We start from the raw sequence: 20,346 nt of genomic DNA, 5'->3' as shown, positions 1-20,346 counted from the left end.
ATTCAGTGCCTGCAGCAGAGTAGTGGTTTGATGCTACAATGCAGGCTTTTATGCAACAATGATTCTGCTATTTTAGCAGTTCCAGGCCTTGATTTAAGCTGTCGTTTGGCCTAACAACAGTTGGTCCCTCAGACTCAGAACGCATGGTTCAGTTAATGCTCTCCCACACATGAATATATCACAAATATGTAGACGCCCTGATGATATGAAATGTTTTGTGGCTTTCTAAAGTGAACACAGGCTCTACAGGAAACAAATTTGAGTATGTTTTTTTTTTTTTATCAAGTTTCAGTGCACAACTTTTACACTGGTTGTAGAGGATGCGTTGTCCTTTTTGTATTTGTAACTTTATCTGTGGTCGCAATCACACATTACTTAGAAAAATTAGTTTCCTTTCAAAAAACTGATATACTGATTAGATCTTGTTTTTACTCCTAGATAAGGCCTGTGTGGTTAATTCTGGCAGTTTTTTTGCCTCATGTGCCAGAGTCTACAAGGGTTACTTTTCTGTTATGTGTTCTACTCCATACTGTTCCCAATGAGCCTGGGAGATGTTGCCCTTAATCATCATTAAAAAGTTTAACATCAGACTCTACTGACCTTCCTATTTATTATGTCACTGTTTCTAAATGTCTCCATATTCCCAGTAGAAATTCCCAATAGTTTATTGCCTTAATTTATTGTCTTAATATATTCCTTACATCATATCCATTATTTATGCACATTCATCAGTGTAATAGTGGTTACAAAAGCTGGTTAAGTGCTGGTTTAGCGTCTTCAAAAAACTTCATTCTGCATAACTGTGAGTTAAAGAAACACTACGTTATATTTTTTACCTTAAAATTGCAGCTTTAAAATTGTGATCCTCCAGTGACCTGTAATAGTGAGAATATAGCCTCTGTCATTGCTACTCTGGGCTCTGCACAGCAGAAAATGCACTATATTTTGGAGGAGGGTAAGATAGGTTTAGTGTTTCCCCCATTACCTGGAGATTTATCTGGGCTGCAGTGTGTTAAAACTGATGGAAGTTGGCAGACCAATCTTTCTAAGATGGCCTGTACATTAATATCAGGATGATTAATTTTGTTTTTGTTTTTTGCTCAAGGTAAATGATAAGGTGACCCATGGACGACTAATCACACTCAAGCCATAGACAACCAAATCTCAGTGTGATTTACTGTGGTAAAACAATAATTAAAAACAAAAAGGTCTAATTTTGATAAGTTTTCCACGCACCCATTTCCCCCCTGAATGGTTCTGCTTAATGTTCAGGTCATTCAAGCGACAACATTTTGCTACACGTCAACAAAGAACACATTCTAAAATACAGTAAAAATGTAACTCCTCAAAATATTTTCGTGGCCGGGTCTTTAAAAACAGCTTCTATGACCTAGGTTCTACTTTGTAAATTAAGAGACCCCTGGTTGGGCAAAGGGGTGTAATGGCGGGTCTCTGTAGCTTTAAACGCAGTAAGGGGAGTGTCTATCTTCTCCGTGTCTCTCAATGCGCTGTAGTTCACGGCTCGAATTTCACTGAGTTTTTCTCCACCTCTCTTATCCCTAAGGCTTCCTGCTGCTCTCGAACCGTACAATGTGTTTGTGGAGAACACGGTTCTGGAGCTGAAACCAAGGAGAAAAGCCAATTCACAGGGCAAGTTTGTGGACTGTGAGCTCGTTGTTGTTGTCTACTTTTGCCCGCTCGTCTTCCCGAGAAGAGGCGATGGATTTACATATTCTAGACCACAGGCTGAGGGTGACAAGTATCAGCAAAAGTGGGCTGCAAAATTACACCCACCCTCTAATAAAACTAATATTTCTGAGGAACAGAACGAGGTAAGTTAATTTCATCGCAGTAGTGGGGTTCACTCGTAGATATCCACACATTTCCCCTCATCTTCCCTCCCTTTCCCCCATTTTGCTTTAAGAAGCATGGTCCACTTTTACTGTTTCTCTCACCATGATTCACTCTATTAGGCATGAGTATAAACTGAATTCACCACTATCCCTAATTCTCTGCCCTTTAAACAACAGTCATCGCTAGTGGACTCTGCAGCCCACTCTTAATGCTTTTAATCCACTAGACAGTGTCCACTGGAAGAGAAATATCTGTGAATTTCAGATTGCAAGTTCTACAGGCTAAAGCTTTTAATTGTGTGTACACTCACACACCAGTGTGTGCACATGCAAGGTATTTGTTAAAAGATGTGGCCCCACAAATACAAAATAACTTTTGAAATGTAATCATTTTGTGCTGGAAATACAGCACTAATACAAAGTTTAGGTCCTAGACAGACTTGTTTAACTTTGCTACATTTAGTGTAAGTAGATTCTCTTGAACAAAAATATTAATTTAATAACATTTCTCTTGACGAAGATCCCTTTGAGCATTGTTGGACTGGTTTCCAATCCACCCAGCAACCACATAACTCGCAGAAAATGAACAAACGGATATAAATGTCAGACCACTCCCCCAATAACCCAATGGCAAACTCAGCAAGAAATAATGTATAAGCAAGTTCTGATACATCATATTATGCATAAGGTTTTTCTGATGAAATAGATGCTCAGTGTTGAACTCCATGACATGCCTTGGTGGACATGTCCCAGCATTCATAGAGAGGAAGTGTTGCTCAACACCTGTACAGTACTGTCACTGTGTTGCATAAAATGTGGATGACTCAGTTAGACAAACCACATATAGAGGCAAGAGGTGAAATCAAATGGTTGGAGTCACCACAATTAAAATAAAGAACACTCCGCAACTGAATAAACACTGTTATGCTTTGTTATGTAAAGCTTTGCTAGTTTGTGATTTGGTTGCTTCTGTTTGCTTAATGCCATCAGCGCTGTGGTGTTGTCAGGGGACAACTGTTAGTTTTTCTTTTTTTCAGGCTGCAGGCCGTTGCAGTCATGAACACTATATGGCCAAAACCTTGGGTGTTAATAGAAATTTAGTTCTATATGTGCTGCAATAACAGGCTCTATCTAATCTTATGGGAAGGATTAGATGTAGGAACATTGCCGTGAGAAGTTGTTGACACCCAGACATACTGGATAATAAGGTTAATTCTAGATCACTGCTCAGTTTGGTGAAAGGGGGAAATTCCATTCTAGCCCTCTGGGTTGTGTATGCTTTGAGGCATTGAGTACAATGGCAATAGGCTCCGGTGTAACTGCATTATAACTTCCCATTTCATTTTAAGATTTGCACACAAGTCTACACAGGCAGTAAGTGCACATGTTAACATGTCCATAATTAATTCATTGTAAATATGAGTAAATTAACATAGTCTCAGTCATCCAGCTTGTTTTGGTGCATAGTCCACATTTGTTGTTGTATGTTAAAAAGAGTAAACAAAGTAGACGGCTGCCTTTATTTTTCTGTTGTTGACTGTTGCTTGCTTTGGTTGTGGTTGTACTTAAAAAGCATGAGCTGTCAGATTACGTTCCCCACAGAGCTTAATAATAAGGGGGCATTGAGGGTGGGGCTGTACTCCTGTTTATGACCCAAAAACCACAGCTTGTGGTGCACAAGCTGTTCATGTCCCAATGTTGCTAATAGAAAATACCACATTTGGTGGTTAATATTTAAATTTCTAAAAAGAAAAAAAAAATTGTGTATGCAATGAAGGTAACTCACTCTATTTAGTTTGTCCGTTTATAGCCTCATATATATACACACGGTATACTGAAACCTGTTGATACTGATTCAGAAAAATAAACCATTTTAGATATTCAGCTATAGAGCCCTTGCTCTATCTGCCTCACTGATGAACCTCCATGCTAGAACCCTCATTCTAGGCCTGTTATTATATATTTGTATGTGTTGAACCTTCACAGTAAATGCCTCATGATCTAACCTGCATTGCAGAGTGCTCAGTCTAAATGGGCTTTTCTAGAACCCTAAATGTAGACTTCCATTGTATGCACATCATTGTAGAGCCCTCATTTTACATGCCTCATTAGAGCAGTTCATATTCTACAGGCCTCATTCTAGTCCTCCTGTTGTTGAATCATCACTCTAAATGGTTCAGGGTGTAATTACAGTTCTATAGCCATTATTCTCACCACTGCTTTTTGGATTAATCTGACATGCGGTAATTACTAAACATGTGCATGTGAAATCTTTGGTTTGTGTACGTTCAGGCAGAATGGTATGTTTGAGGAAAACCTCAATGACTGTTGTTTGAATCTGGCTGAAGTTTAACTTGTCTGTAAGTTTTTAGTCACTTTTTATTACCACAGAAACACATTTAGAACTTGAGTTGTTTGGGTTTTGTAGCACTTTCGCTAATGTAGTTAGCCGTCTCATGAACTTGGAGATGTTTCCTCATTAACTAATCCAAAACAGCAAAAATATGTCAATATTGCCTACTTATGGAGCGAAGAAAAGAGGAATATCCTCATTTGGTTTGTGCTTTTCAATGTTTGGAGTTCTCTCCATTGTTTAAAAAACTCCAGATACCATTTCTCTTCCATTAGCAGAGAGAGAAATCCTATCGTACTGGCTGAAACACTTTGTGCTTTTACCCATTTACAGACACTGGGGCCTTGTACATACGTTAGACAGGTTTTGAGCTTGCAGACAGACTGGAAAACTAGCAAATGGTGAGGAAATATCCTCTGAATTTTATAAAAGAGTGTTTTTTGATATGAATCATGGTTATGTGATATTCAAGCATGGCTATAATTCAATGAATACAGTTTCCCCTTCCTTCCCAATTACAGGAGATATGCCAAGATATCTTTGATTCATTACGTTTTGCACTGAATCAACAAGGTTTGTGGAAGGTGTAAGAAATATTTCAGCTTGGGCTGAAATATTTCTTTTTTTTTTTAAATGAGACACCACTAAGCCAATAATTACAAAAGTATTTTACATGCAAATATGCAAATTTGAGGGGAACCAATAGTTTGATACCTTAGCCTAAACTTAAGGCTGTAAATAATGGCATATTTCTGGAAAGGCTTCAAATTAGATGTTGAAACATTTACTGTAAGGATTTGATTGCCTTCTGCCATGAGAGCGTTAGTGAGGTTGGATGAATAGTTTTAGATCACAGACACCTACTAACTGTAATGAGTGATGCTGTATTGCTCTACAGCCGGACACTGCAGGCTTTATATCCTTGTATTTGACACTTGGCACTGAGAATGGTAACCTTACGCTCATGTACAGCCTAAGGTCTTTCATTCTTGAGTAGTTAAAAATAAATCATTTAATAAAGGTCATGTAAAAAATGAATAATGACTCATTTGGATGAGGAAATGTTGAAATATTAGAAGTTAAATAGATCATAATATGATACAAGAAAGTAGAGAATAGGGCTTCTTTTTATTAAAGGAAGTTTTTTTGCTGTGGTGGTGAGATGGTCGCGGAGCTCTTGCCGGAAGTGCAGACCGGGGTTCCAGAGGTGAACAGGAAGTGTAAGGGTAGCAAACACAATGCTGTTGCACTGAGGTGACACTGTGGGTGGAGCTGCACTTTTCCCCTCTGCAGCCTGCGCTGGGGCTCAGAATCAGGTTCTGTTGAGCCCAACTCAAAACAGGAATCATCTGCACAAGGTGGCAGCATCAAGGCTGTTGATTAGTGACAACGTTGGTAGAAATGTTTTAACCCTAGTAAAACACTGTGTTGATAGATGCCATGAACTGTGAAAATCATGAATGCAGCAGGGGTCCCTCATGAGAATCCATATCCAAGGCTATCATCATTTATCTTTAACATGTCCCCCACCTTTTTTTCTTACTTATTCTTTCTGTCTGATACTGACTGAGAAACACCATACTGTTTTCTGTGGAAAATAACCTCCAGAATAAATAAGAGACACTGCAGCCCATTTAGACCCCGATTTTCCATGATGCTCTGTTTCTATAACCCTGAGACAATGGCTGCTCAATGCAGAAACTGACACTGTCCTGGGTTCCAGTGCCTGCTCCTGAAGAATTTGGATCCAAGCCTGAGATGATGTAACACCTACACATGGGGTGCATCGCAAATAAAAGCTTTATACTCTCTTTTTAGTGCATGACATAGAATATGAAATAGTGGTTTCTACTCTGCAGCACCACACAGGGATTAAGTCTAGTCCTGGACTGCATCATCCTTCCAGTGGAAAATTACAATTCAAAATGCTGTGTAGTCCAGGACTAGGCTTAATCCCTGTCTGGAAACCCACCACTGTGTAGTGAATAGGAAGTCATCTGGGATTCAGTCAGCATTGCTGATTTCCCATACTGAGCAGTCGGTGCTGCATTTTAATCAGATGTTGCTTTCTGTTTGTCGCTGTCATAAGAAAACCTGTTACAACAGTTCAGATTGAGTTCAGCTACTTTAGATGTCTACGCAGATGCATATGTTTAATTGTGCACGTCCAGCTTATATAATCTCTACAGTGATCTTCACAAGACACACCGGAACAGCTGCACATAAGCCTGGGCTCCCAATGCTCAAAGCTGACTGTGGGCTAGAGGGGTGTGAACCTTCCAATAGTTTTGAGTTGTGTTCTCAGAGTAGTTGAGGCTGTTACTGCACAAAACAGAATGAATCCCCTTTTGATGCCATTGAAAACATGTTTATTTGTGGGTTATTGGACATGGTTATAGTGTGTTTAAGCAAAATTTTAAGACTTTTGTGCAAAAATGTCAGTATTCAAGCCTTATTCCTCCCACTAGAGCTGGTGGTCAAATGACAGTGCTAATGAGTCCCATTTGCATGTAAAATCATGTAAATATGTTTTACATTCCGATTGTTATGTTTAAAATTAGAGTAAATGCAAAAAGCTGTTTCAGGCTATTGGACCCCACTTCATTTGGAATGGTGAGAGCACAGGTGCGCATGCAATAAGGAATTAAACTGTGTCTGTGTGTGTGTGTCTGTACACACGTGTTTTCTGGCCAGTGTCCCACCCTGCCCCATCCTGGGAAACTCTTAGCGGCAATCTGTCACTGTTTTTATTCAGTCACACACAATGTCTGATCTCAATATTTTCTCTTGCTGTTTCTCTCTCTTCTCTCTTTCTGTCTCTCCCTTACCCCCCTGTTTGTCCTCCAATTCACTCTTTTCTGTTTCCCCATCTATTAACTTTTGCTCCTTTTACACTTTCTCTCTCTCTCTCTCAGATGTAAATTCTTCAGTCTGACTGAGACTCCAGAAAATTACACAGTTGTCCTTGACGAGGAAGGATTTAAAGGTATCAGACACACACATCTACACAGATACAAATAGAGTATCCTGTTGATACTGTAGAGTTCTTTAATATTTATATATAACTCAAGAGTAATCTATTAACAGCAGGTAAAAGAAATATCAGGAGAGAATGATCAAAAATTAATTATGTTTTTAAAATGAATATACAATAATAAATACACAGTAAAGAAGTAAAAAGAGTCTTTGAGTAGAGGCGTGAATATTAACAAATGAAATCCAGTGAATACTGCAAGAAATCAAATAATTTAAAGGGAAAGGCCTAAATGTAACCACGGACCTGTAGACTCCCTCATCATAAGCCCTTCTTCTTTACTGCCAGCAAATAAACGTGAATATGCGAGAGCAGTGGAGCTACAGCACAGATGCCCATTAAGGCCTAGATCTGCACATCTATTCAACTTTAACTAATTTCCAAAGACTTGGCTAACACAGGTTTTGAGTCTCAGACATTGACTAGAAAGTGAAAAGGCTTTATTTCTGCCATGGTTATAAGAGTTTAAGGTAGTCATAGGCAAAGTGGAGGAGAAGATTAATCAGTAACTTTCAATAATAAAAGGGAACTTCCTCTTCCTTCACTTTCTTTAACTTATATTTAACTGACAAGATAAAAGAAAAACAATTACATGTTTTGGCTGGCATGATGATTTTTGCTAAATAGTTTAAGTAAGTTTATACTGTTCTAGGGCTGTTCTGAATGCCATATTTAGGGCTTCGGAGCTTCGGCCGAGATATTCATTGAATATCCAAATATTCAGGGAGCGTGGTGTTGTATATTGATGTCATATACAATATCTAATGTAAACTATACGTGCGCATGCGCGCACACACACACACAATCAGTTTGGTCATTGTAATTTTTTTTCTAAAACATTTCAAACGTATTAACAATTAAATTACACACTTATTTTAACTGCATTTTAAAAATAATGCCTACAGTTCCAGAAATGGGGTTTGTACAAGGGTTGTATTTCAACCTGGAAAGTACATCATCTACCGTGCACTGCTTACCTGCTTTCAAGGCCACAGTCGGGGGGTGATCGCATGGCTTTCATGACTTTGTCATACCAAATACACAACCGCACATCTGACTCAACACAAAAGGCAGTGGCATCTGTATCCTGTGGTCTCAGACCAGTCAGTTCAAAGGAAAGTCCGCATTACTTTCCTGTGAAAATACGTGGATATTGGTTAATAATAATTGTCAAGCTGGTCCTGACATTGGTGCTGCATCTGATATGTCTGCCCCAAGGTATAAGAAGGGGAACTTGTCTCACGTCAGTTCTCAAAGGTGGGCAACAAACATCCTGCCTTGAAATAATCTGTGGTTTGTTAGAAATACACGTTTTATTGGTTTACCATAACTTTACTTGTGAAATTAGCTGTAAGCCTGGGGAGAAAAAAATGCTGTTAGATTTGTGAATGAGATATGGCACTTTGCTTAAATCTGCTTAGATTCTTGTCTATGTATGATGTATACACAACCATACATACACTCCTGATCATAATCTTAAGACCAGTTTAAAAATTTCAAGAATTTGCATTTTTTGCTGTTGGATCTTAAGAAGGTACTAAGTAGAGCTTCACGATGCAAAAAGAAGAAATGGAAGCAAGAGAAAAAAAGATTTTGAGCAGGCAATTTATTGAAAACAACAATTTAACTGAAATAGGCTCTTCATTAGCTGATCAAAAGTTTAAGATCACAGCGTTTAAAAGCTAAAATCTGCACAAAAAATTTGCATTCCATGTTATTTTCTGTCAAGTATTCACACCGTAAAGACGTTCACATGGCAAAAGCAAAAAAGCTCACTGACTTTAAACGTGGTAGGATTGTTGAGCGGCATAAGCAAGGTCTCCCACAGCGTGTGATCACGGCTGAGTTTGGACGCAGTCAGACAATCCTTTTACATTTACTGAAAGGTCCTGGAGGTTCTGGAACAAAAACAGTCAAGTGGTAGACCCAAAAAAATGACCCTGACGCTCGGCCGCAGGATACGATTAGCTGTCAGGCATGACTAAACGATTGTTTGACGTGATCAGCAGGAATGGTGAAGCTAATCATTACTGAGTCCTTTTTTAGCTGTGGTCTTAAACTTTTGCCCAGCTGATGAACAGCCTATTTCAGTTAAATTGTTGTTTTCATTAAATTGCCTTTTGTCTCTTGCTCCCTTTTCTTCTTTTAACATCGTGAAGCTCTACTTAGAACCTTCTTCAGATCCTATAGTGCAGAATGAAAAGTCTTGCCATTTTTTTTTAACTGGTCTTAAGATTTTGATCAGGAGTGTATGATATATGACTACATGATCCATAATTCCATCAGCCTGCTCTATTTGACTCCATCTTGACCTCTTCATCTGGGTCCTTCCAGAGCTGCACACGTCTGAGCACCTGCAGGTCGAATGCTCCACCTGGCTGCCCCTCAATGTCGTCTCCAATGGCAACGCCTCAAGCAGCTCGCAGGCTGTGGGCGTGACCAAAATTGCCAAGTCCGTCATTGCCCCCCTGGCCGAGCAGCATGTGTCCGTCTTCATGCTGTCCACCTATCAGACTGACTTTATCCTGGTAAGAGGTGGTTAAGCTCTTTGAAAAGCAAACGGACAACTAAACGTAGTTGAATCACACCCCGAGGTTTAAAGCCATGGGCTTTTGCATTATTTCCATTATATGCCTTTTATTATTTGATCCTCTAGTACTGTGATTTTTGTAAAATAAATGCTGAGATCCAAGTCCAATTAGGCCTACCCTGATTTGACCAAACATTTGTTCTCAATTTAAGTCTCTTGATTATCATCTGGCATAGTGGGTTGAATAAATTTGCTTTTGAAAAGTAATGATCAATTAAATTTTAGCTCCCGTAGCCCTGGCTGATTATCAAGCTGCCATTAAAAATTGGAATATGTTCTAATAAAAAACGAAATAATAATAAAATAATCAGATAAAATCTTGACATGAATATTGTACCCAAATCATATATCAGTGTCCTGATGGATACAGAAGACCTGCGTTTTAATTTTATTTTATTGGTTTCAGAAAAAAATTGAGCTTATGTTAACTTATAATCAGCTCAGTATTATTCATATCCTGTTTTTTATAATATTACATGAATACAAGTGGCATTGCAAATGTCTTTCATATGCGTCTGTCACCTACTGATTAGTTGTTTGTTTTGCCCACTTTCAGTATCAAAATAAATCATTTTCACTGAGGCTAAAGGCCAGTTAATTAGACACAGCCGCTATTATAATTGTACTGAATCAGCATTCTGAACTGTTTATAGGTGATTTAATAACAAATGTGTGCTACCATTTAAACCATTCTCAAAAAAGTTTATTTGAAAGCCTTAATATAGGACAGTTATTTTTTGACGTGTTCAGTGGAAAATACTATAAAGTTATATATAGTCTCTCACACACACACTCACCAGTCAGCCGGAAGTAGTTCAATGTGGTTTGAGGAAGGGCAATCGGTGAACCCTGTGACAGTGTCATGGGCACCAAAGATCACTGATGCACAAGGAAGCATCTTGCATCAGTGATTTCTCATTTTACCCATTGTCCTTTCTTACACCAGTTTCTGTAGGTACTGCAAACATCATACAAGGAAAACCCACAAGAAATTTTTTGGAGATGATTTAGTCAGAATTAGTCAGCCAATTTTTCCTACAGCCAATGCATGATTGTTAACTTGCTACCCCACATTCACCCATGTCTGTCTATTTATTTATTTATTTATTTATAAGTAAATGCCCTAAAACCTACAAATATTAGTTGATAACACAGTTTTTTTTTCTTTCCTCAGGTTCGTGAGAAAGACCTGTCTGTGGTGATCCACACTCTAGCTGAAGAATTTAATATTTTCAGGGAGGTGGATGGGGAATCTGTGCCTGTACATACTCAGGACACACACAATGGTTTCCAGAAAAATGGAAAGGAGGGTGAGTCGAGAATGAAAACAATGACCTCATCCATTTTCACACCGTTAAAAACAAAACATTTCTTTTTTTTTTTTTATGTTATGAAACGGCCATTATGATAATGCTTATTGTAGCACTGAACATGGCCGTCCTCTTGAGTGGAACAGATTATAGAGAGCATAACCCTAGATATTAAGTGACTGCAAAGAAAATATTTTGTAAATTTCTCCTCATGGGAGTTGCACGTAAAAAAATCTAATGAATATTGACGACTTATAGAATGTTTTCTACATTTTATTGGCAAAATGCTTTTTAACACATCGCATATTTGTAGCACCAGTTGCATAAATACTAATGCAAACTGTTTGAATGGAGCTAGAAAGGCACAGTGGTCTGTCACTGACCATATGGTGAAGCTCCTGGGTGACATTTTTTGTGTTTTTGTGTTTCAGCCCCTCATTCCACAGTGCACCCAGTGATGATCCCTAAGAATCAGTTCTGTGTGATGAGTCTGGATCCTGACACTCTTCCAGGCATTGCCACAACTCTTATAGACGTACTCTTCTACTCCAACAGGTTGGCTGCACATAACATGTCATAGCTTTCAAAAAAGACATGTACCTCTAAAATGTTTTTGAAGAGTGAACCATATTCCTAATTTTAATGGAGGTTAATATAATTTTGAAGCACTTCTGTTGTCCAGAAATGTGGTTCCATTTATATAATGGTGTTTGAATCTCCTAAGCTAAGCTTTTTAAAGTTGGATGAATCGTGAGTGATATTTGCCCTTAGGAGAATGATATATTCTAGAGATCCAGGTTGTGGACCAAGAGGTTTGAAACATTTAAAGATATTTGCAAAAGATTAAAGCATAAATTAGATAAAGATATCTTTTAAAGGCAGACCCTTTTCTCGGGTGGAGTATGTGTGTTCTCACTGTGGTTAAATTCTTTGGCTGTTGCATTGGAAAAAGACCAAACTAACGTCAGAATTACGCACCTTTACTACTTCCCCTTGTTTTTACTTTGTTTCATGTCTTTTCTGCAACCCACATTTGAGACCTGCCTAAAAAGAATACACACACATATACACGCATACAGAGCCTTCTATTACATCACTACATATTACATCAGTGGGAGAATTACTGGAGCCGGAAGGTGATGTGTTCTGGCTAAAAATATTCTGCTGTTCTAGAAAAGCTAAATACAGTAAGAAAATGAATCATCAGGACATATTACAAATTTATATTTCCCTTCTGAAAATATCCTACTTCCTTTCTGGCATGGGAGACAAATAATATCAGTAAATACTGGCATAATGGAAATATTTTGCAAATGGATACCAAAAGTTTTGAGGTTCTGATAACTGATAAAATGGGCTAAATATAATATGGTTTTAAAACAGTAAAATATCATAAATGTATGTTTCCTCTGATAAGTCAATTATTATACTCAATTATTAGAGGGCAATATATAATTATGCTCTGGTTTCAGTCCAAAATCACTTGTTGGTAATTACATTTGTTGTGTGTTGTGAATGAAATATAGGGAAATACTGGCACCCTGTTCGGAGCATGTTCCTACCTTGGGCCCAGCGGTTCCTAGTAGGCTCTGGAAATACAGTTACAAAAATGAATGAATAAATATATATTTATGCCCCTACAGTAATAACTCCCAGTGACCAGTCTGCACCAACTTTAATTATTTTCTTATAATTAACAGTGATAATTTTAATGCAATTAAAAAAATATCACTAATGATGTCATTAATGTATTTACAATTTACATTGTACTGTTATATCACAATTTACCAAAGATGCAAAAGGTACAAGACATGATGGAGATGGAGCTGTTTTTCATCTAACATCACCATGCTTGGTGCCCTGTGTTGGCTAGAAAGGTGTAAGCATTGGGCTGTGATACATTTGGAACTGCATTCTCTAGAGTGATGGAGCATTATCCAATACCTTTGGGATGAGTTAAAGTGGTGTTTGTGATCCATCACAAACTTCATTACATGACTTTACTGATGCCCCCCCCTCCCTTTATGTGCAGTCCAAAGGAAGATGCTGCTGTGGCTGATGATCAAGAATATGTTAAGTTCTTCTCTTTCTCTCTGATTGATGGCTATGTCTCCTTGGTTATGGACACAGAAGCTCAGCGACAGTAAGATCCTTCAATTCCCTCAGTTTAAACAGTCATTAAATACAATTACATTTTACAAGAGATGAGATATAACATGATGTGGAAAAAAAGCAAAAAACTGGAGTTGTTAAATATGTAGAAATATCTAAGCGAAATGAGTAGACCTCCAAAACGTTTATCTTTGTGCAGCAAGAGAAAATTAAGCTCTGCTTTTGCTTAAGATTTGAGAAAATTCACAGCTGTTTCTGGCCACCGTTTCACTGTGGATTGACAACTGAAAGGATGTGACACTGTTAAGAACACATTACTGCCAAAAGGAAACATGCAAATGAAACAAATCTTCTGTTATTATCATAGTAGTGGACTGGCCACCCCAGAGGCCTGATCTAAACAGAACTGAATGTGACTGGGGATTACTTGCATCAAAAAAAAGAAGAAAATGCATCTAGTCACCGTTCGATGGGTCAAAAATATCCCAAAAAATACCTTTTTTTGAAATGAGTCTCTGCAAAAGAATGGAAATTGTAATAAGGCAAAAAGTTAACAGCAAATTAAACAATTAATTTTGTCATTTAATATTTAAATTAATATTATGTTAATAATAAATAAATGGTTTGTGTGTAATACTGGAAATTAAATAGATATAGAATGGTCTGAGAGTTGTATTATGTTCATACAATTAGCAATAACCTTAAAATTACAACCTTGCATCTACACTCATTGTCCATTTTAAATGCTCTATTTAAGGGCCATATGTTGCTATGCATATTGAACACCACAGAGCAGGTGATATTTGGGTGGTAGGTTATCCTTAGCACTGCAGTGACACTGACCTGGTGGTGATGTGTTAGTGTGTGCTAGACCAGTGAAGTGGGTGCACAGTGGACAGTGTGTGCACATGGATTAAAAACTTTACTCGCATTGCATTGTCTAATATACCTGTAAACACAATAAAAATATAGTTCCCAACCTAGATGACACCTGCTAATGATACCACCTAGATAGGGGTGACCTTTTAAATAACAGACCAAATAGTCCAAATAGACCAAATGTGGAAACAAGGAGGTAATTTTAATGGTATGGCTGAATGTGAAGCATTCCCCATGAATGTGGGAATATATTTTTTTTTCATATTTGTCTCTATAACTTAACATGCGCCTGTTGTAGAAACATGTTTTTGAATTTTCATAACCAGAGAAAGAAGTAAAAAGGGAGGGGGGGTGTATCCTTAATCATCATGTGTATCTACTTGTTGTGCTTCACAAACCCTTGCATTAGTGCACATATAAGAAAGTTGAGGAACAGGTCTGTGGTATGTGTGTGTGTGTGTGTGTGTTTTACAGATTTCCTGCAGATCTGCTTTTCACAAGCTCCTCTGATGAGCTTTGGAGGATGGTCAGAATTGGAGGCCAGCCACTAGGCTTTGGTGAGGAATAGAGGACATTGTTGTTTTATGAATCTCTTGTCTTATTTACAGTTGCACAAAAAGGTTTTAGCAACCTCTGGTCAAAATGCCTTATTTTACAGCATTAAGCTACAAAAAAATGTTAGAGGTTTTTAAATTATTTTTTAGGGTTCAAACTAGTCCCTGGATATATATACCCAATTTGGGCATATGTGGCATCAGCAGAATCCTAAGAAACCTGGACTATAATAATTATCAAAAAAAAGTTATTTCATAATTGCGGGCTTCCGGACTTCCGAATATTATAAAAATTCACATGGTTGATGGGTACCAGTCCTTCACAGGGCAACACACACTCACACATTTCCTTAATAAGCCAGTTCATGCTTGAACCCTCAGGTAGCTGCTAACGGCTATATTTGTTATTTTCATTAATTCACTATCTATAACTCTTATCCAGTTTAGGGGCACGGTGGGTCCAGTGCCTACCTGGAATCACTGGGAGCAAGGTGGAATACACCCTGGATGGGGCGGCAGTCTTTCACAGGGCAACACACACACACACTTTCAGTCACACACTCACCTTCGGACACTTTTTTTTTTTTTGAGTCGGCATTCCACCTACCAACGTGTGTTTTTGGACTGTGGGAGGAAACCGGAGCACCCGGAGGAAACCCACGCGGACACAGGGAGAACACACCAACTCCTCACAGACAGTCACCCGGAGAGGGACTTGAACCCACAACCTCCAGGTCCCTGGAGCTTTCCGACTGCAACACTACCTGCTGCGCAATAATTTATTATTATTAATATTATTATTATTTTTTTTTTTTTTGTGGATTTTTTTTAACCCCCCCTAGAACTTGTCAAATATAATTGAACAGTCACTTGAAACAGTAAGGAAACACTGCTGAACTTTGTCACATAATTTTCAGAGTCGCTGATGTTGTCTTTTTTCTGGTTATGTATTTAATGTTATGTATTTATGCACATGGTTGTGGTTCTACGTGAGTTATCAGATAACAGAGAGGACACATCTAGTACACAGCCAGGTCTACAAGCTGTAAATGATTAACTTGTTGTTTCCCTTTCTCTTGTATTTTAGATGAGTGTGGGATAGTGGCACAGATCTCCCAGCCTCTGGCAGAAAGTGACATATCTGCGTATTACATCAGCACATTCAGCTTTGACCATGCCTTGGTAAGACCCCCCCCCCCCCTCTTTTCTTTCTGTAATATATTGTATACCTGTTAAGTTTTGACCTCAGGTTGACTTAAATTTCAGATATATTACACTTTACACTAACTGAATTTAAACCAAAATATTTATAGAAATAAAAATATTAAATGAAAAGAGTAAAACAAGTAGTAGTAGTTTTTTTGTAAGATGAAATGGTGTCAGTAATGCTCTCATGGTTCTCAGTGCTGTTAAGCCCTCGCACAAATGATCCAGCATCTACTGTATACCATTAGGGGGACACATGTTGGATGAGCAAGGCTCCACAAACTTTTGACCCTGGTATTATAACAACTATTATGAAACTTTGGAAGCTTCCTTTTTTTAACATTGTGTAAGGATACAGAATAAATGGAGATCACTGTATAATCTGTATATCTCTCACTGTATATCTCTCACGCTGTCATTTAATCAGCTGTGTAAATCTCTGTTGGCCGATTGCTTATTGTTTATAATCGTCTCAGAAGAGATTCTAATACACTAGTTAGCATATTGCATCAAACAAATAATACATCAATACACAACTTGTTAAATTACAGATATTATATACAACTGAATCTAAAAACAAACCAATATACACTTTAATGTATCTTTTATTAAAATTATGGAGCTTTTAATGAACATTTTATTTTACACTGAAGTCAAAAGTTCAAACTCGTGCGTACATGTGTTTTTAATGAAAACTCCAGTGTTGTTTCACCAAATCTGTTTGACGCACATGCACCCACCATAAAGTTCATTACCACAGACAATAATTTCAGTAATTTCAACAAGCTTCCCTGTAATTAGAACAGAACAGAAACCTAGCTGATTCAAAGTACATTTGTAATAATATTCAGTGGAAAACTGCTTCAGATCAAACAGTCATTAGGTCACTAGTTTTTCAAGTAATTGGGTTGAAAGCAGATAATTTATATAAGACAGAAAATGGCACAGTAACATCAACACTTAAATATAACATGAATATTTTCAACAATACGTGCATATCTGCTTCTCAAAATCTATAATCCTAATTATAAATTTCACTCATCAGTCCAGGATGTATGTCTTAGCATGGCAAGACATTTGTTTACTACCATTTGCTGCCAGTTGGCATATGACTGCAATTAGCTGCTGCTAAGATAGATAGCTATATCTTAGCAGCAGCCTGGCATATAGTTGCATAGGCTTTGTCAAGCCAGTTTAAAGATTGTTTACAAACTAGTTCTCTCCTCCATGGTGTCTGTCTTCTTTAGGTCCCAGAAGAGGACATTGTGAGTGTTACAGGCATGCTTCAGGATCAGAGGAAAGATGTGTGATGCTGAGATAACCATGAAGAAGAGAAGATAGTGTGGACTGTAACATAAGACGGGTCCAGACGACTAACACTACAACCAGAAGAGTATTAACCACTGACCGTGTTGCCATAACCACCGGAAGTGCATCTATGACGATGGGTGTAAGACAAGACTGGCTCACGAGACAAACTCAAGCTGATGTATCAGGCAGCTTTGAAGTGCCATTTCTGTCCTGAAATTTTTGTGTCCAAGTAGGGCTTTGCTAACATGGTAACGTTAGTTGGTCAAATAAGGATCTTAATATTCTCCTTTTAGAATGACAGCACTAAGAGTTTAGGTTCTTTGTTTGCGTGAAGGGTGTTATGGTGCTAAGCCTTATGTTCTTGGTGAATAAGTGACATTTAACATGCAAAAAGGATGCATCCTTAGATCTTTTGATATGAATACTGAGGTGCTCTGATTTAGCATTAGTATGTCCACTTTTTTGGTTCTTGTTTATTGGAGGGTAGCACTCAAAATACTATCAGTGTTATATCCATCTTCCAGTATTGATATAATGAAAGATATTTGGGTAACACTTTAAGGCATCATTAATAAGATTATGTAACACTTTGACTGCTGATGCTTTTTTGATTTAGCTTGTGCTAATGTGTATGTAGGATAAAATCACTTGTCATTTAAGGCTTATAGGTGTTCGTATAGCCTCTTGAGTGATGAACTACAGTAATAGTGTTAATTTTTGTGAGTTTGTGTGTGAATGCAAAAATTTAGGGCTGAACATTTTATTTGAAAGTAGCATTTACCTGGCTTTTCCTAAGCATAGGTTTTCTTAGGTTGAGAAGTTATCCTTCATAGAAATACCAGTTACTGAAACATTATTCTGGCCCAAAAATGAGTGTTATTTCTTTAAGGAATGTTTAAACATACTCTTGCCATTGTTTGACAATCTTGTTCCTTCATGTGTGAATATTTGTCTATTGACAGTATAGTGATGATATGGGAATATATGACGATGATATGGGAAGATTGTTGACTGATCACTTTTTGATTTGTGCCCTTTGTATCTCCAGAATGTAGACTTAACATTAGAAGGCAAGAATGGTCCTAAATTTGATTCAACGTTAATAGAGCAATAAATGCATTCAGAGTCATTTAGAAACATTTCTATTTGTCCATTCATTCTGAAATATAAACACAAGCTAAATGACAGCTGCTATTTTCACATTCTGGAAAGATGCAAGGTTTTGTTCCAAAAGTGACCATTAGTTTGAACTGGGGAAGCACAGATGTTTCCGTGTTGACTGATAGGTGAACTGCCTTTCTCCCTTTTTCTGACTCAAATTAGTAACCAGCCTCAATGTGGCCTTTGACATGTACTGTGCATTTACATATATATTATCTGATAAGAATTTGCCAGTAAAGACTCTGAGCAACATGTCCTATCAATCTTGTATTTACATGGTACACATATCTTATGCCATAACTGCACATCAGATTTTTACATGCTTAATTATTCATCCCTTTGATTTCTTAAAGTGAGTTTCTATAACCTATTATAATGACTTCATATGATCATTAGTGACCAGTAGCAACAGATATTATAATTCATATTAAACCTGGGGTTATAAAGTCATACTCCTTAATAAACTCAGGTAACTATAACAACTTGTAAGCAGCTACAGAGTTATGGCAGTTTTGTATGAGATGTGCACCATAAAATGCAGAATGTACAGGGAATTGTACCAGAATTTATTATATGAGACAAATGGGTAATTGTTGTCATATCACAATCCTGTTACACGAAATGTTTGCATTTTTATATTCAATTTTTTTCACTATTTTTGTAAACATTTGCCCATTATAGTAGACTTTTGTGTGAACAATTTGTGATGAATGGACCAATAGAAATGGCCCAAAATTGATTTGAATTAAGGCTTCAGAGATGCAACGTTTTGTTGGAAAGAAAAATACAATATACTGCAAGTTAAAATGCGCTATGTTACACAACTTAACACTGAAGTTTTTCATGTGCAGAAATATTTTTAAACTCCTGCCAAAAAAATAATAAATCATTATTAGAACAGTCCTCTCATACTCATGTTTGTTTTAGTAATCATCTTCTTGTTTTACTTAGTTGGAATACTACTGAAGAAAAAACAGCCCAGAATGCATTGGTTATTAAAAGGACATGTTTGGGTGTTGTTTAGAAAAACTTTGATTCAAAACAAACATTCCAAATTTGGTTTCTGTTTTCACTGTTATAGGTAAAGAAATCTTTGATATAATATAATTACATTTTTTTTTCTTATACATCGATGAACATATGCCCAGATATAATAAGGAGTTTGTAGTCTCACCCTTTTTTATATCCTGTTTTTTTCCATTCTGTTAAAACTGCTGCTTATTCAATAAAGCTGGAATTTACAGAGTTTTCAGTTATATTTTATTAAAAAAATAAAAAGACAAATAAAAACTTTTACACAAGGCAGCATGGTGATGCAACAGGTAGTGTCATTGTCACACAGCTCTGGGGTCCTAGGTTTGTGAGTTGGTGTATGTGTGGGTTTCCTCTTGAGTGCTCTGTTTTTTTTTCCATTATCAAAAAACGCACGTTAGTGAGTGGTTTGGCTCCTCAAAAGTAAGTGTGTGTGTGTGTGTGTGTGTGTGTCACACCCTGTGAAGGACTGGTGCCTCCTCCAGGGTGTGTATTTGCCTTGCACCCAGTGAGCCCCACTGTGACCCTGAACTGGATAAGCAGTAATGAATGAAGGTACTTTTACACTGTCAAACTTTTGTGGACACAGACTTGTCCCACGTTTCTTGTAAAATTAAAGGTATTAAAAGGTAGCCTGCCGTCCTTGCTGCAGTAGCAGCTTCTGCTCTTCAGGGCTATGTGACTATGTGAGAACGTTGATATTCAGTCACAGGAATATTAGTGAAGTCAGGTACTGATATTAGATGTTTATCTCTGCATCAGAAATGTCACTCCAACTCAACCCAAAATGCTGTAGAAAATGCAGGTGCACAAGAGAAATAACTTTGAATGGAAGTCAGAGGTCAGTAAAAGCATTTTATTCAAAGTAATTTTGGAACATTTCTATTGGTCCATTCATCATTGGTCCATCACATTTACACAATGTGAAGCACAGATTATGTGTTTCAATGA

The 20,346-nt window shown here is 37.5% G+C and overlaps 1 protein-coding gene across 1 annotated transcript; it reads left to right on the top strand.

Annotated features, from left to right (window-relative positions):
* Positions 1-1,462: 1,462 nt before the first annotated feature.
* On the top strand, positions 1,463-19,572 carry LOC136677531 (cytosolic arginine sensor for mTORC1 subunit 1-like). The gene is made up of 9 exons (XM_066655099.1): positions 1,463-1,832; positions 7,122-7,192; positions 9,575-9,768; positions 11,005-11,140; positions 11,572-11,695; positions 13,173-13,283; positions 14,606-14,688; positions 15,773-15,867; positions 17,139-19,572. Exons 1-9 carry the CDS (start codon positions 1,720-1,722, stop codon positions 17,199-17,201), a joined length of 990 nt encoding a protein of 329 aa, XP_066511196.1. The 5' UTR covers positions 1,463-1,719; the 3' UTR covers positions 17,202-19,572.
* Positions 19,573-20,346: the final 774 nt, after the last annotated feature.

This window comes from Hoplias malabaricus, chromosome X2 (assembly GCF_029633855.1).
Source record: "Hoplias malabaricus isolate fHopMal1 chromosome X2, fHopMal1.hap1, whole genome shotgun sequence".
In the NCBI taxonomy this organism is placed as follows: Eukaryota; Metazoa; Chordata; class Actinopteri; order Characiformes; family Erythrinidae; genus Hoplias; species Hoplias malabaricus.
Note: the sequence above shows the minus strand (reverse complement) of the source record. Positions and strands in the feature narration are given on the sequence as shown.

Coding starts and splice junctions, on each gene's coding strand:
- LOC136677531 (XM_066655099.1), top strand. CDS start 1,720: ATGGATTTACATATTCTAGACCACAGGCTGAGGGTGACAAGTATCAGC. Junction 11,696..13,172: donor GTACTCTTCTACTCCAACAG/GTTGGCTGCACA, acceptor CTTTATGTGCAG/TCCAAAGGAAGATGCTGCTG. Junction 15,868..17,138: donor TCAGCTTTGACCATGCCTTG/GTAAGACCCCCC, acceptor TGTCTTCTTTAG/GTCCCAGAAGAGGACATTGT.